The 17,263-nt window shown below is 43.0% G+C and overlaps 1 protein-coding gene across 13 annotated transcripts in view; it reads left to right on the top strand.

The window, feature by feature from the left end:
- ACSL5 (acyl-CoA synthetase long chain family member 5) overlaps nucleotides 1–17,263 on the top strand; it is a 48,530-nt gene that overhangs the window by 13,912 nt on the left and 17,355 nt on the right. For 11 of the 13 annotated variants that reach the window (XM_089314020.1, XM_008270512.5, XM_089314023.1 and 8 more), the window contains 5 exons: nucleotides 5,911–6,095; nucleotides 10,194–10,302; nucleotides 14,213–14,277; nucleotides 14,381–14,482; nucleotides 16,796–16,895. In XM_089314020.1, coding sequence (XP_089170146.1) covers nucleotides 5,940–6,095; nucleotides 10,194–10,302; nucleotides 14,213–14,277; nucleotides 14,381–14,482; nucleotides 16,796–16,895 — 532 coding nt within the window. In that variant the 5' untranslated portion in view covers nucleotides 5,911–5,939. Of the gene's footprint in view, nucleotides 1–4,124; nucleotides 4,245–5,560; nucleotides 5,757–5,910; nucleotides 6,096–10,193; nucleotides 10,303–14,212; nucleotides 14,278–14,380; nucleotides 14,483–16,795; nucleotides 16,896–17,263 lie in introns of those variants that run through there. The other 2 variants (XM_051823588.3, XM_008270520.5) reach the window with 2 other exon arrangements.

Here is a 17,263-nt window from a genome sequence, read left to right as displayed (position 1 = left end):
TGTCCTAATTAAATCATCAGTTCATTGGCAGTGATAGTTGGTGGATAAGGGACCAGGACTATTTCAGGCAGTGAACAGCATCCTGGAGGAGGAAAAGCCTGGTCCAAGACTGTGGTTATGGATGAGAGGGCAACACAGGATAGGGTGATTAGGGAGAGCCAACCTTTGAGGTTGTAGAATTGACCTATAAGCAACACACAACCATTACAGATCCAGGAATAGTGTTCTAAGTAAAGTGCAGAGCAAATGCTTAGGCTTTGAGAGGCTCTGAATGGCATATGTGGAGGAAAACACAATCTTTTAAAAGAGAGGGACTATCAAAAGAAAAATAGCTTTATTCTATAAGGGTAGCCTAAAGGATTCATAGCAATAAGCACAGTTGACCAAGAACTTGAATGTTAGACTAGAAGGGATCCTTTAGAGACTTCTTCCCAAGAAAATGAGACCTAATGAAGAACTACTGCCTCAGATCCATAAAGGAGCAAAATCCAAAGTGGAACATGAGATGGGCATAACTTGGACACCAAGATGGTTCAGGAAGCTTATGAGGAGACAGGAGGGCAGAAGTTGGCCTTCAGCTAGCCTGGGAGGAAAACATGTTGGGGGCCAGGAGATGAGTGATGTTGGCTATGGCCATCCATGACACAGAGGAGGAGAGGGCCCTGGAGTGAGTCAAGAGAAAGGGGAAGGACAAATGGGCCTTCTGGGGTAGGGGTAGAGACATGGGGCTATCTCCACATCCAAAAGCAGAGACGTTGTCCACCGTGGCTTGCTCAGCACCATGCAGAGGACTTGGAACAGGAACTTCTAGATCCAGCTTGATGGAGCTTTCTTTCCTCATTTCTTTACAACTGCTTCTCCCTGCCGCACTTCTTTCCAGCTGAGAGTGACATGAAGGGGAAAAGGAACTGCCATCATACTAACCGCAGGCAGGGGGTCCAGTGGAGTATTTGGACCAGAATGTAATTTGTCACCCAGGATACAGGACAAGAGGACTGTTGGCTTTTCCTTTTGTTCATCTGAGCACATCTGAAGGTGTTGACAAACTCATTACGCCGTCACGTAATGATGTGACCTTAGCATCTCTCACATTCTTTCAGAATCTTAGTTTCCCATTTAAACAACAAGAGTCGTGTTATATGGTTTCAAATCCTGGCTAGTGCTAACACTGTCAGGTTAAGAGTTTGGGTGTGTGTGTATGTTTGTTGTATTCATGTGCACACATACCCTGTGCATTCAAAAAGAGACTACTGGGGCTGACATTGTGGTGTAGCAGATTAAGCTGCTGCCTACAGTGCCAGCATCCCATATGGGCAGCAGTTTGAGTCCTGGCTGTTCCACTTCCAATCCAGCTGTTAATGTGTCTGGGAAAGCTGCAGAGGATAGCCTAAGTGCTTAGGCCCCTGAACCCAAGTGGGATACCCTGAAGAAGCTCCTGGCTCATGGTTTGGCCTGGCCCAGTTCTGGTCATTATGGCCATTTGAGGGGTGAACCAGCAGATGGAAGACCCATCTTTCTCTCTCTCTCCCTCTCTTTCTGTAACTCTGCCATTCACATAAATAAAAACAAATCTTTAAAAAAGAGAGAACTATCAAGATAGTGAAAAGATAGCCTACAGAATGGGAAGAAATTTTGCAAGTCACATAGTTGATTAAGGATCAAGTCTCAGGAATGCAACATGTAAAGAATTTCACACAGGGGCAGGCATTTGGTCTAGTGATGAAGATGCCTGCGTCCCACATCAGAGTGCTGAAGTTCAATATCTACCTCTGGCTCCTGACTCTTCCTTCCCATTAATGCAAACCCTGGAAGGCAGCAAGAGATAATTCAAGCAGCTGGGTTCCTGCATCCCTGTGGGAAAGAGGATTGAGTTCCTAGCTACCAGCTTTGGCCTGCCTCAGTCCTGGCCATTGAGGGCATTTGGGGAGTGAACCAGCAGAAGGAAGCGATCTCTCTCTCCCTCTCTCTCTCTCCCTCTCAGATTGATTAAGTAATTAATTTTCAAGAAGCTTTAAAAAATAACTCTTACAAATCAACAACAGAAAACAATCCAATTTAAAAATGGACAAAGAACTTGAGTAGAAATTTCTTCAAAGGAGAAATACAAATGGCCCTAAGCACATATAAAGATGCTCCATTTCATTAAGAGAGTGCAAATCAAACTCAAAATGAGATACCATTTCAAACACATTAGGACGACTATTTTAAACAAAATAGCAGTATTAGGGTGGACATGGAGAAACTGGAACAGTCTTACATTGCTGATCTGAATATAGAATGCTGCAACAACTACAGAAAAGAGTTTGATGAGTCCTCAAAAAGCTAAACATAAAATTTCCATATGACCCAGGAGTTCCTCTCCTAGGTATAAACCCTGAAAAACTGGAAAAAAATTTAAACAAAAAGTTTTATACAGTATTCATAACAAAGCTATTATAATCACCTGAAGTGGAAATAGTCCAAATATATCTATTAACTGGTGAATGGATACATAGATTGTAGTATTATCCACACAAAAGCATAGCAGTCATCCAAAAGTATGAATGAAATACCAACACATATTACAGTATGGATGAAACTTAAAAACACTATGCTAAGTACAAGTAGAAAGATACAGGAAGACACATATGTTAGGATCCCATTTATATGAAATATTTAGAATAGGAATACAGAGAAACTAAAAGCAGTCTAGTACTTGCTCCAGGAGCTGAGTGAAGAAGGAGTGGAACATGACTACTTAATGAGTATGGGATTTCCCTTGGGAGAGATGAAAATGTTTTAGAACTAACTAGTAACGGTTGCACAGCATTGTGAATATATTAAATACTGTCAGATTATATGTTTTATAAAGATAATTCTACTGAGTGAATTTTTTCTCTGTTATAAAAAGTGTGGGCTTGGTATTTAGCCTAGCAGTTAAGATGCCAGCACAATGCTCACAGCCTACTTCAGAGTTCTTAGGTGTACTCCTCCATCAGAATACTTGGCTCAGGCTCCTGGCTCCAGCTTCCTGCTCATACAGAGTCTGGTGGGCAGCAGTGCTGGCTCAAGTAATTGGGTTCCTACCACATTGCCTGGGAGACCTGGGTTGAGTTCTCAGATCCTGACTTCAGCCCTGGCCCAGGAATAGCCATTGCAGTCATCTGGGAAATGCATTGGCAGGCGGGAATGTTCTCTCTCTTCTTCCCCCCACCTCAACCTCTCAAGTTAAAAAATAATACGAGAATGGCATGGAAGAACTTTTTCAAATTCCATGTACTTCCTCCTTGAGTTGGAGACCTGGTCAGCAATAGGAAATAGGAGAGGGCTACTTCAGTGGACAAACCAATATACCCCTCAATATCTCCTGCAAACAGAAGTCCTTGTGAGTCTAAGTAGGGTTCTTCCATTCTCATGGAACTATGGCCCTGAAATGTGTAAATCGCTCTCTCTTCATCATGTGATGATCAGTTTCACTCCATTTGTGGCAAAATGACTGAAGTCTATGAGTAGCTGAGAACTGACAGACCCTGGTCCCTATTAAAGTGGGGGATGTGTTCTTGTTTATCCCGTACCAGAGTTAAAATTGAGGTTTCACAAAAACCCAGTCTTCTGAGTTGCCTAAGGGGAAATTATGTGGTAATCTGATGACCCTGGGCCCAGATGATTATGTGTTAATAGTCAGTGGGGATTGACAGCAGGTGCCCCCTTGAGATCATGGATTCTCTGTCCCTTGTCTCCCATTGTGTTACCTGCCTACCTGCCGAGCTGTTGGCCCTCTCCCCTCTGCCTCCCTCCCATCCTACCATAACTGAACAGAAATTTCACCTTTAGACCCTATATGGAAGACATTGTTTGTAAAGTCTCCTCTTAAAATACGAATCTGCCCCTGGAAGAAGAGGGCAGAGGTCCTCAGTGTCACAGTTGTTTATCACAGGCAGGAAGGAGGGTGCAGGTAAGGGTCTCTCCATTCACAGATGCCAGGGCTACCAAGGGAAGCAGGCCAGATGATCAGGTCCTGCCAGCCTGGCAGCAGAGTCCCACTCTCAGGGCAGGGGTTGGTGGCGGACAAGATGGACGAGCTCAGAGCAGGCTTCTCTTCCCCACTGGCACTCCAACTCTGCGCTGCCAATGCCACAGTTCTCCCTGGGCCATGCCCCTTTCCTGGCTGGTATAGTGTGACTGGCCCAAGCACATCTCCTGCAAGGCTGGTTCTTGTGTTGCCAGAGTGGAGTGACCATGGCTGCTTCACCAGAGAAGTGCAGGTAAGGCTGCATTCCAACCAACCCCGCTCTCAGAACCCTGCCAAGAGGTCACAATGCATCCCTGTTGTTATGTAACCCAGTGTTTGCCAGGTGTTGCTTTTGTTTTCGCTTTGTCTGCTTCTCTTCCCTTAAATGCAACGTGGAAGGAGAGAAGGAGTTGGGGGACTATCATCCCATTCTCTGAAAGTTCTGTTTTTCTCCATTAAGTGGAAAAGGACCACTCACAAGTCAGGTAATAACCAATCAAGGGCAGAAAAATGATGAGAGCAACTCAGAGTTTCTTGTGGCCATTTCTGCCCCTGCACATAACTCTTGTAGCCTTTCTCAGACCAGAGAGCAGTGTGTCCTCCAATGGCAAAGGCTCCAGACACCAGCCAATGGCAACCATCTCAAAGCTCTAAGGGCAGCTGTGATGTTCATCTGATAAAACTTTTTACTGGGCTTGGTTTGCTCCTTTGATTTTGAGTGGGAATGCTATCTGGCCTCATCTCTGAGATATTGTTCTCTCAAGCGTTGCAGTATACTAGAAAGAATGCAAATTCTGAACTTCATTTGCTGTCACCTGTATGGTGCTAGACAAGTTCAGTCTCCTTGAGCCCTGTGTCTAGAATCAATAAGAAAAAAATGAGTTATAGCTTTGCACATTTTTGTAGTGAAGCAGCCATGGGAAGTTAGTCCATGAACTTGAACAAGTCATTTTAGCCCTGGGAGCTTCCATTTTGGCCTCTGTAAAGTTCTAGTTCTTGGCATTGCTTGGATTAAATTAGACAAATTGTGCAAACATGCCAGCCAGTGCCTGGTGGACTCTTTGGTTATGGCTGTTGTCCTCCTGGCAGCCTGAATGTTGTGAGGCTTCAACAAAGGTATGTCCCTGGAACCAGCCTCAGAGACACTCCTTCCTATCAGAGTAGTCTGAAGATAAATTTGATGAAAACTGCAAGAAAAGTTGGGTTGGGGGCAGAGGTTGTTGCTGTAGTTCTTGAGATCTCCTGTTTAAACTCTTCAACGCTTGCCGTGTGTCCACCCTTTCTGTGTGCTTTGCTAATATCTGCTCCATGGCCTCCTAGAAGAAAAGACATTAGACGTAGTTCATTGTAGCACCATTGATCTCTGAACCCCCTCTTGATGCTCAAAATAGAAAGCAATGGGCAAGGCATATCTGGTCAACAGGAAATGTCCACATCAAAATGATTGATTTCTACAATCTATGACATCACCGCTCCAGAGGTCTACTCTGTTTGGTTGATACAAAGGAAATCCAACCGGAAGTTCCTGACTCTGGATCTGCCTAGGCAGGGGAATTGCCCTGGCACATCCTCCACTTAGCACCAAATTCAGTTGGATCCAGTAAGCTTTCTCCTCAGCTTTGTGGGCCAAAAACAGAAGGGCAGTCACTTCTCAACATTGTCTGGGAAATGATTAACTTGCTTCCTCTGATCCTTTCCGCCTTGGATGGGGACAGTCCAGTAGAAAGGGTGGAGAACACAGTTCATTCTTTTCAACATTGCTAAGGTAAACAGTGGGAGAAACTCTGCTCCTAGAGAGGCCCAGCTCTGTCTGGAGAGTTTGAGAGTGTGTGTGTGCGTGTGTGTGTCCTTCTATAAACAGAACTAGTGAGTAAAAAAAATACAATCATTTCCTCTAATTTTTTTCTTTTTTTTTTAAGGTCTGAATTTCCTGCTGCTAGTCACAAAGATGCTTTTCATCTTTAACTTCTTGTTTTCCCCACTTCCGACGCCGGCACTGATCTGCATCCTGACGTTTGGAGCTGCCATGTTCCTGTGGCTGATCAACAGACCCCAGCCAGTCTTGCCTCTTGTTGACCTGGACAATCAGTCAGTGGGAATTGAGGTAATTTTCCAGTCTTCATTATACCTTGTCAAGCTTGATTGAACATCAACTGCAACGCAAAAGCTGGGCTTACCCTTGAAGGGGAATGAGTGTAGCATGGGAAAATAAACCTTTTAGATTACCCATCATCAGAGAAGCTACAAATTCAAATTGCTATTACCAGCACATTTTCCTTTGTAATAAAAATAAAACCACAGCTAGCTCATACAATGCCGGAAATCTAGGTCAGAGGTTAGTAAACTACAGCCTTCAGGCATAATCTGCCTTTTTTTTTTTTTTTTTTTGGCAATTTAGAAAACTAAGAATAGTTGAGACCAGTACTGTGGCATAACGGGTGAAGCTGCTGCCTGCCATGCTGGCATCCCATGTGAGTGCCGGTTCTAGTCCTGGTTGGTCTACTTCCAATCCAGTTCTCTGTGATGGCCTGGGGAAACAGTGGAAGATGGCCCAAGCCCTTGGGCCCCTGCACCCACATGGGAGACCCAGAAGAATCTTCTGGCTCCTGGCTTCATATTGGCCCAGCTCTGGCTGTAGTGGCCATTTGGAGAGTGAACCACCACATAGAAGACCTCTCCCTTTCTCTCTCCCTGCCTCTGCCTTTCTGTAGCTCTGCCTTTCAAATAAATAAATAAATCTTTACAAAAAAAAAAAAAAAAAAAAAAACCACTAAGAATAGTTTTCACATTTCTGAAGAGATTAAATGAGGGAAAAAGTTTAAAAGAAGCTGAGACAGGGAAGATCACATGTGTTCCAAAACACCTATTTACCACATAGTTCTTGTTTTTAGAAATTCAGAATTAGAGAGAGGGCAAGAGAGAGGGAGAGGGAGAGGGATTGCTTCCATCCACTGGTTCACTCCTCAGCCTGAAATCAGGAGCCAGGAGCTTCATCCAGGTCTCCCACATGAGTGGTAGAAGCCCAAACACTTGGGCCCATCTTCTGGTGCTTTTCCCAGACCATTAACGAAGATGGATCAGAAGTGGAACAGCTGGGACATGAACAGGTGACCATATGGGACACCAGTATTACAGGTGGCGGCTTTACTAGCTAAGCCATAATGCTGGCCTGAACTACTGAGTTCTTTACAGAAAACATTTGCCAAGTCACTATCTAGATGACAGAGACAGTACTTGGGGAGTGAGAAAACTTTTGCATGGAGATTCTCCAATGTCTGAGAATGGTAAAAATGTGATTTCCAGAGAATTTAGTATAGCAGTCAAGATGTTTCTTGGGACACCTCATTCCATATTGAAGTACCTGAGTTTGAGTCTTGGCTCTGCTCCTGACTCCAATTTGCTGCTAATGCACACCCCAGTAGGCAGCTTGTCATGGCTCAAAGTAGTTGGGTCACCGCCAATCATGTGGGAGACCTGGACTGGATTCCAGGCTCCTGACTTTGACCCAGCCCAGTTCCTATCATTGTGGGCATCTGGGGAGTAAGCCAGCAAATGAGATCTGTCTGTCTGTCTCCCTTTCAAATAAAAAGCATAAAAATTTTTCGTAAGAAGCCACTTCCTGGAGTTCAACTTTAGCTTTGAATTAACATTCCTTCTTCTTCTAAGTGGTAGAAGTTGAACTGGGCTCATTTCTCTGGCTTTCAAAAGATTACCCTCCTCCCTGTGTCCCTGAGCAAACTGAATGTTCCAAGAATGTTCTCATCCTCTTTCTTTCCTTCTGTCTCCATGAATATCTTTGTCTTTTTTCATCTTCAACCCTTTTCATAGAAAAAAAAAAAAAAGCATTCCTATTTCATTGCAAACATACCTTGCAGTTCCCTTTACAAACATCTTCCATCTATGCAAGACTCTTATTCCAAGTGACCTACACTTTCCATCCTGTCGCCCTTTTCGGCATATTGCCACGTTTGGTCCCTTCATTGGCATCTTCCTATCCTGCTACTTTAGGCCACCAGCGCCACTCACTGCTTTCCCACTGGAATTCTCTAAGAGTGGTCTGTGTGTTGATCTCTTCTGAACACCACCCCTGAGACCTGATCTTCTACTTCTACCATCTTTCCAAAGTGTTCCAAGTCACTCATATCCTACCTTCTAAATGCAATGACTTCCCTTCAGCTGATTGGACAGACTTCTTTTTTGAAACTCCTCCCATTGTCTTTCAAAATATCTTTCAGTGAGATGTCTTCGTAATTCCAAGGCCGTCTTCTTGGTCACTTAGCCTTTTCCTCTCATCCTCCTGAGGTTTCCTTGTCAGAATCTTTTGATTATTCTATAGCAGGGGTTGGCAAACATTCTGTAAAGACCAGACCTAGGTTTTCATGGACTGTTGCACCTACTCGGTACTGTGGTTACTTAGTGAAAGCACCATACAATACAAATATGTAGATGGATGAGCATGACTGTGTTTTAGTGAAACTTAATTTATAAATGAAGGTGTCAGGTCATACTCAGCCCAAAGGTTGTAGTCCGACAATCTCTGCTCTAAATCCTCAGAGTTGAAAAGATGCTTCCTCGGGGCTGGTGTCATGGTGCACTAGGTTAATCCTCCGCCTGCTGCCCCAGCATCCCATATGGGTGCCGGTTCTAGTCCTGATTGCTCCTCTTCCAGTCCAGCTCTCTGCTCTGGCCCGGGAAGGCAGTGGAGGATGGCCCAAGTGCTTGGCCCCTTGCACCTGCATGGGAGACCCCGAGGAAGCTCCTGGCTCCTGGCTTTGGATCGGTGCAGTTCCAGCCATAGTGGCCATTTGGGGGGGTGAAGCAACGGAAGGAAGACCCTTCTCTCTGTCTCTCCCATCTATAACTCTGTCAAATAAATAAAAATCTTAAAAAGAAAAGAAAAAAGAAATATGCCTCCTTTCCTATGACTTGAACATGAACCTAAAAGGCTGTAATATGCAAATTCAGCTTCTAGTCTGAGCTCATTGATGCTCAAGTCACTCAAATTCTCCATATCTGTTTGTTGCACATCTTTTCCCTTCACACACACACACACACACACACACACCCTTTCCTGTTCTCTCAGTGAGATGTACTTCTTACCCAGTAGCCTGAATGTAATGATCTGAATTATGTTGGGTTCTTGCTCCTTCCTTACCCCATGTTAACAGACAGCAAGATTCTGTCTTCTTTCATCAAATAAGGAAATTTATTGTTGATACCTTGCCTTCAGGTGACATCTCAAGGAAATCTTCCCTGATGTTTTGGACAGTGAGGTTCATTATGACAGCCTCATTGCATTTTCATAGCCCTTAAACTTGGCCAGTAACACACATTTTCAAGGACTTCTTTAATTGACACTTATTCCTCCATAGACGAACTTTCATCAGCCTTGAACCATGCCTGTGGCCCCCATTGCAGCTCCAGGGCCCATCCCAGAACCAGATGCTATGGTCTCAAGCTGACATTTCTAGACAGCCTTTGCTGCTACCTCTGTCTCACACAGCCTCTTCCCTCATCACCCTCCAGATGCTGCCATGTGTTTTCTTGCCTCTGAGTTATTCTTCTTTGTCTTTCCCCTACTCCACCCAAATTGCATCTTTTTTGAGAAAAGTGTAGTTATGTTCAAAGTCTCTACTGAAATCTTTTCTGTTTTATATAGACTTGATTCCAAGTTTCATTTACTCCTCAAGTTATATGTGTATTTTCATTCTGCATGTATGTCACAGTATTATCATTACATTGGGCTGGGCTCCCTTCTCATCCACCCACATTCTAAAACTCTAGTTTATGAGATGCTCCAGGATGACTACTTGTCTTAACTCACATCTACAGTATTTGCAAGTGGCTGGAACACATGGTATGTATTCAATAGAGTTCACACTTGATAAGATAAAAAAGATGTCAAGCTGTATCTATGTGCTTGCACACACACACACATGCCAAGGGGGGTTACCAAAAATGCAACCTTGAAAAATCAGGGTGGTGGATTTAAGATCAAATTTTAAGTCTTTATATTTTCCAAAATTTCTGTGATGTGAGCATATGACCGTTCTGAGGTTTTAAGAATTCACTGACTAGTAAAGAGAATGTCCCTGTGAACTCAGCAATCAGCATTTATGTTCTCTTCAGTTCAAGTCCATCACAGTTGTGGAACAGGTGGGGACAGACTCGACCTTGGCCTAAACTTGATCTTATGTTTTAGGGAGGAGCTCGAAAGGGTGCTATCCAGAGGGGCAACGACCTCATGCTTTACTACTTCTCGGAAGCCAAGACAGTGTATGAGATTTTCCAAAGAGGACTTGCTGTGTCTGGTAAGCCTGTAGGAGGACTGAAATGGTGTCTGCTCCACGCATCTTCTTTGCTGTCTCCTTCCTGAAACACCAGCTGGCGAGGTGCAGTGCTATGGGTAGAACCACCGTGCACCAGGCAGAGGGACCACTAGCACTATATCAGAGCGGGCGCTGGAAACAGTGTAGGACAGAGTTGTATTTGAAACCCAGTTGTGTTTCTAGCTGTGTAAGCTCTTGCAAACCACTTTGCCTCCTTGACTCTGTTCCACCCTTAACACAAGAAATTTCCTGCCAAGCTGGTGTTAAAGAGACAACAATGTGTGGAAAAATATTTTGATTAATTCAGTAGCACACTACATTTGTTTAGGAACATGGTTTCCATAATTACAGTTTCCTGCATTGACCGCTGGAGAATCTAAGCCAGGATCAGTTGTCAGGACTCCTGACTAACCTTGTCCTTGCTCTGGCCCAGATGCCACTATTACTATCACGGAAGGCGATTGCCTTTTCTGGACTTTTTTAGAAACACTACCACAATGGGCTTTAAAAGGTTATGTGGAACAGATCAAGCCTTAATATTTATATTTTCTATCTTCAAGCACAATGCTAGGCACACAAATTTCCTTTCAAAATCCACTGGTTTCTAGTTCTTTCCATACCTTTTCTTCCCTTTCAGGTGACATTCTCAGGTATAGGTTTGCCCATGTGACTTCTTAACCCCTCCCTGCTTTTCTGCCTCATACCTATGATTGTGACAACAACTGACTCCTATCAAACGCTATCTAACTATGCTAGAGGTAGTGCAGATACTCTAATCTTCCTTAACCCTGGGTTTAGTTACTGTTCAGCCATTTGTATTGATGAGGAAACAGAGTTTTAGGGGTTCAAGGACATTCCTGGGATCGTAGAGCCAGAGAATGTTGGAGTTCCTACTGAAATCTCCGTCTGCATATTTGACTAGACTGCTTAATTTGAGGTCAGTTTTTCAGTGCTTTATCAAAGTAGATACTCAGATAGACAACAAAGGTACATTGTAGAGAACATTTCTATCTGAAGGCTCCACTGGGGACTGTACTCAGCACTTCTGGGTCCAGATCAGCATGTTTAGACTTTTATGCAAATCATAAGTGAAAAATCTCCATTTCCTGACTTCTCTGGCAACTAAAGATAATAAGTGTCTAAGTGGTAGAAATTCCTTTGAGATCTTCTGTTTTTAATTTTCTTCATTGATCATGTATTATTGTATCATTTCACATGTAATATGTGATATATAAGATACTGCATTTAGGAGTTGTTTTATCAATGCTAAATTAAAACTAAAGCAAGAAGGTTAAAACGGCCTCTCACATCAGCAGGCCTGAGAAATCTGGCTTGAGTACTTGCATAGAAAAATGATATTCTCGTTCTATCTAGGCTTGAATATATCAACCCTCATACTTTTAATTCCTAGAAAGTAGTTCATCTGTGGTGGGCAAAACCTCAAATATTGTTTAAAATATATATCCTGTGACTCCACCTTCCTCTTAGTGAATCAGAATTCCAGATAGTAGGACCTAATAATCCCTAGGAAGCTTGCAACATTTCTGGGGATTCTGCATACCATAGTTTGAACCCCATTTAGTGTAGGGTGACAACTTTGCCAAGAAGTTGGTAGTGAGGGGGGAGCTCTCTGTGGATACCACACCCAAGAGCAGAAGGAGGTCAGAATTAGACAAGTTAACCAAAGGCTGGGCTACTGCCTGGTCAGGAGTTTGGCTAATAGGCTGACACGGAATTTCACGAGATCTCAAGTTGTTGACCCTTTGGGCCAATTATTTCAGTTGCTCTTTGGCCATGGACCTCTGTCAGCATTTTCACCAATGGAGAGTTGATAAGAAAATGCAGTATAGTTTCTTTCACATTTGTTAGCTCCACCACTTACTGGGTGAGCTTGAAGAAGCTGACCCAGTCTTTTACAATTCTCAGGACGAGGGGGATGATAATAGTTGAGAAGACCAAGTGAGTTCATATGCCCCGCACGGCATTCAGTACATGGCAACCATTGGGCTTGCGTGCTTCAGGGAAACTTAGAGCCTGAGACGATTTCTTGGGTTTTGATGCAGTGAATTCACCGGGAACAGTTAGTGTGAATGTTTCCTCTGGACACTCTCCTGTTTCCTTTTTTCTATCTCTTAAATTAGCGTGGCTGTCTCTTTCCTGCTTTCTTTCCTTTTTCCTTGCCTCATAACCTAGAGGTTTGCTTATTTGCCTCTGAATTCCTAGCAACATTCTTTGAATACTTCCTTTTGGCAAGACCTGAATTCCTCTCAGCAGCCTGGCTAGATCCTCTGTGTAACAGTTCCTTCCTTCTGCTCTTCTGGTTATGTCAGCCTCATTCTGCCTTCCATGTGGAGCTTCCCAGGCACTTAGTGTTGTTTCTAAGCCTATTTCCCCAGCTTCTGTGGCTTAGCTTTAACAGTCAAGAAAATTATTTACTTCAATATATATATGTGTGTGTGTGTGTGTGTGTGTGTGTTTGTATGTTTCCAAGCTAATTTTAATTTCAAATATGACAGAGTGATTTAGATGTAGAGAAATTTAATTCTGTTGTCAGATGTAAGACACAAAGTGGGGAAATAGTGAAGGCAAATACACGTGTGTGTGCACACACGTATATGCATGTGTACTTGTCAGTCTTTATGAGCCTCTGTGTCTTAGAAGTCACTCTCATATAAGTGGGCAAAGTATTCGAACAGAAAATTCCAAGTATGTGCACAGATAATATGTTTTGGTTAAAACTTAACCAAAAGGAAAAGATATCAGTTCTTCAACTGTTAAACAAACTTAGGTAAAAGTCTTATCTTTTTTTTTTTTTTTTTTGACAGGCAGAGTGGACAGTGAGAGAGAGAGACAGAGAGAAAGGTCTTCCTTTGCCGTTGGTTCACTCTCCAATGGCCGCCGCGGCTGGCGCGATGTGGCCGGCGCACCGCGCTGATCCGATGGCAGGAGCCAGGAACCAGGTGCTTTTCCTGGTCTCCCATGGGGTGCAGGGCCCAAGCACTTGGGCCATCCTCCACTGCACTCCCTGGCCACAGCAGAGAGCTGGCCTGGAAGAGGGGCAACCGGGACAGAATCCGGCGCCCCGACCGGGACTAGAACCCGGTGTGCCAGCGCCGCTAGGCGGAGGATTAGCCTAGTGAGCCGCGGCGCCGGCCCAAAAGTCTTATCTTTTTAAACCTATCAAGCCAGAATGCATCTTTTTAAAGACAGTGTTTACTGTCAATAAGAATGTGGTAAAGGCTGGTATGTTGCTGGTGGCAGGGATTCAATGATGACAAATGCTCTGCTAGGCAGTGTGATCGGAACTGTCCACAGGCTGACCATTCTGACCTTCCTCCTTCCCATCCCACTTATTTTAGGGATCTAGTCTATGAAAATTTCCTAAATTTGAAATTATTAACTTGAAAATTACCATAGCACTATTTAGGGTGTCAAGCTTGGAGACAATGTAAATACCCACAACAAAATATAGTAGATGTATGTGTGTGTTAAGATTATTCTTATTTTAATTTTTTCTATTATTTTATACATTTCTTTTATGATAGTGAAGCTCAATCTAGGATAATTCAGGAGAGGTTATTTGTGTTTACTTGTAGGCTTTAACTTGCCATTTTGTGTAGGCTAGCTCATACTGATGACTTTCTCTGAATGCCCACGCTATCATAGAAGTCATAGATTCAACACTGAGCCACTCTGTTTGGTAGCATTTCCTAAATCCTTCAAGTGTAGTTTACAAGACTCTCTGCCTTTGAGAACTGAGTACTTCCTTTAAATTTCCTGGACCATAAGAGAGGCTCTAATTCCTGCTGGATTTGTCCTTTGTATGCTTTCTCTTCTCTTACCCATAAGATTTGTAACTGGAGTTGATAATCTTCTAATGTTATGTTTTTAGACAATGGTCCCTGCTTGGGATATAGAAAACCAAACCAGCCCTACAGATGGCTGTCCTACAAACAGGTAAGTTCACCCATGGCCTTAGAAAGATTGTTTTGTTCATGTTGTATTCTGAGATAACTTGGTCTCTTTATGGATCTTGATTTTTTTCTCTCCCTGTTTTTAGGTATCAGATCGAGCAGAGTACCTGGGCTCCTGTCTCTTACATAAAGGACATAAACCATCACCAGACCAATTTATTGGCATCTTTGCTCAGAATAGGCCAGAGGTAAATGTGTGGAAGCCAGCTAAAAGGAATAAGTCACTTCCAATCCAGCATTCTGACGCTGTTGATGACTTACCAAAGCTATTACACTTTTGTTACTGCTTATTCTCCTGTTTGAAATAGTTACAGCTCAGAGTCTCTTGAAATCCCAATTGAATGTCTAGTGCTTAGGCTAGGTATTTGGACTTGTCTTATTTCCCAATCCATTGTGACCACTTTAAGTCAATCTGGTTATTATTTGGGGAAAATAAGGAAGTTAGGAGGAACTACCAAATAAGACCTTAAAAGTATTGTGGAAAAGACTGTGTTAGTATCAGAATTAAAACTTGCACACTATATTTGAACTAGTAAATCAAGCCACCCATTGCTAGTAAGTCTAGGCATAGCCATCTTTCCACAGTGAGTTATAAGCAGATTTTAGACAATAAGAAGACGATTGGAATTAAGCTTCTATTCAAATTCTGATAACGTCATCAGGCCTGATATCTGCATGGAAAGTCTTTGTATGGTTGACATAATCACCAGAGCTACTTGATTAAGCAAGTTTGTGGGATTAATCCCAAAAATAGGAGCAGACAACTGGTCATGTATTCAGTGACCCGCATAGTCCATTTTTGTTATACCCAGCTTCAAGAATAGTAGGTATCCTTGACTCTAGTTTAAAAAGTTAAAACCCAACCTAGTGGCCGGCTGTAGTGCCAGCATCCCATATGGGCACTGGTTCCAGTCCTGGCTGCTCCACTTCCCATCCAGCTCCCTGCTATGGTCTGGGAAAGCAGTAGAAGATGGCCCAAATTTTCCTTGGGCCCCTGCACTGTATGGGAGACTTGGAATAAGTTCCTGGCTCATGGCTTCAGATCAGTACAGTTCCAGCCATTGCAGCCATCTAGGAAGTGAACCAGCGGATGGAAGACCTCTCTCTCTCTCTCCCTCTCCCTCTCCCTCTCTCTCCCTCTTTTCTCCCTCTCCCTCCCTCTCTCCATCTTCCTCTCCCTCTCTCTGCCTCTCTGTAGCTCTGCCTTTCAAATAAAATAAATAAATCTTAAAAAAAAAAAAAACCCAACCTAGTGAAATTAATCTGGTAGCTGCCATAATAAGATATACAGACTGTGGGACATAACACACCTTTATTTTCTCACAGATCCAGAGGCTGGAAATCCAAGACTAGGGTGTCAGCAAGTTTTGTTTTTCCTGATCCCACTCTCCTTGACTTGGCACCTCCTTTCATGTCCTCACAGGACCTGTGCTCTGTGCGTAGGCATCCCTGTCGTCTCTTCCTCTTCTGTTTATTTATTTCATTTGGAATGCAGAAAGACAGAGAGACAGAGATAAATTGTTCACCTGCTGGTCACTTTCCAAATACCTACAACAGTCAGGGCTGGGCCAGGCTGAATCCAGGACCAGGAATTCAATCCAAGTCTTCCACTTGGGTGGCAGGGACTCAGCCACTTGATGCTGCCCAGAGTCTGTACAAGCAGAAAGCTGGAAGGAAGAATGAGCCAGGCCTGCAGCTCATCTATTGTATGATGCACATTATATATTATATATTATTATATGATGCAGTCATCCCAAGCAGCAGCTTAACCATTGTGCCAAATACCAACCCTTCTTTCTCTTCTTGTGAGGATAAGAGCCATATCGGATAAGGGCTCTACTCTGATGACTTCATTTAAGCCTAACTACCTTGTTAAAGGCTCCATCTCAGATACAATCACATTGGAATTTAGAGCTTAAACAAGAATTTGGTGTGGAGTAGAGGAAGGGAACACCAATCCATTCAATAACACAGAGGCTGACATTTAAGTTCCTCCATTAGCAGATTCTGACCTACCTTTCCAATCATGGTTCTCTTTGATATACAGTGATATCACACCATCCTATCTTTGTTCACCCACTGACTTCTCTGAATGCCTTAGGTATCTTTATCTCCATAGAAAATCCTACCACTCCTCTAAAGCCCTGAACAATTTCCATTCTGGTTTTCCAAACAGTCCCAGGTGGCCTTTTCCTATCCCGGAAAGTGGTCTCTGCCTACCTAATGTTTTCCATACAGAGGTATGGAACTTCATGGATGGAACATATCACACTCCACCTTTGTGTTCTAGCCTACTTTTGTATTTAGTTATTTATGTGTTTAGCTTCTCTCACTTACTTAACCATACCTTACAGCGTATCAATGACAGTCCCTGTGGCCTCACAGTGACTTTTTTTTTTTTTTACATAAAAGGCACCAAATAAGCATTTGTTGGCTGAATGACTGAACTAATATGCTTCAAAGTCATTGTCCACTGCTCACTTGCATTTCTCTCTATGCAGTGGGTCATCTCTGAGTTGGCTTGTTACACATACTCCATGGTAGCTGTCCCTCTGTATGACACCTTGGGAGCAGATGCCATCATATACATTGTCAATCAGGGTAAGATTTTTCTATTACATTGAACCTTATTCTTTCTTAATGCTAAATAATTTTTCAATCTCTGCTTTTTTTCCTTTCCGTTTCAGCAGACTTGAAATGATGTGGCCAGAAAGTGCTTAAGTCTTTCTGGTCCTGTAGTACTGAGGATGTCACTTGCTTGGAAGTTAGAAAAATCCCATAAAACAAAGATTTGCTTAGATAAAAGCTTCAAGGAAATACTTCAAGGTGGCATAATATGATAATATAGTTTACAGACAAGCTTACTTACTTTGAACACATTGGATAAAAGCCTATAAAGTGAGCTCAATTTACTAAATCAGGGTGAAGCCACAGATTTTATTTCCTATCCATGTAAATCCAAGTCAGTA

The sequence above is a fragment of the Oryctolagus cuniculus genome, chromosome 15 (genome assembly GCF_051225735.1).
Source record: "Oryctolagus cuniculus isolate XC-2025 breed Fujian yellow rabbit chromosome 15, ASM5122573v1, whole genome shotgun sequence".
Lineage (NCBI taxonomy): Eukaryota > Metazoa > Chordata > Mammalia > Lagomorpha > Leporidae > Oryctolagus > Oryctolagus cuniculus.
Note: the sequence above shows the minus strand (reverse complement) of the source record. Positions and strands in the feature narration are given on the sequence as shown.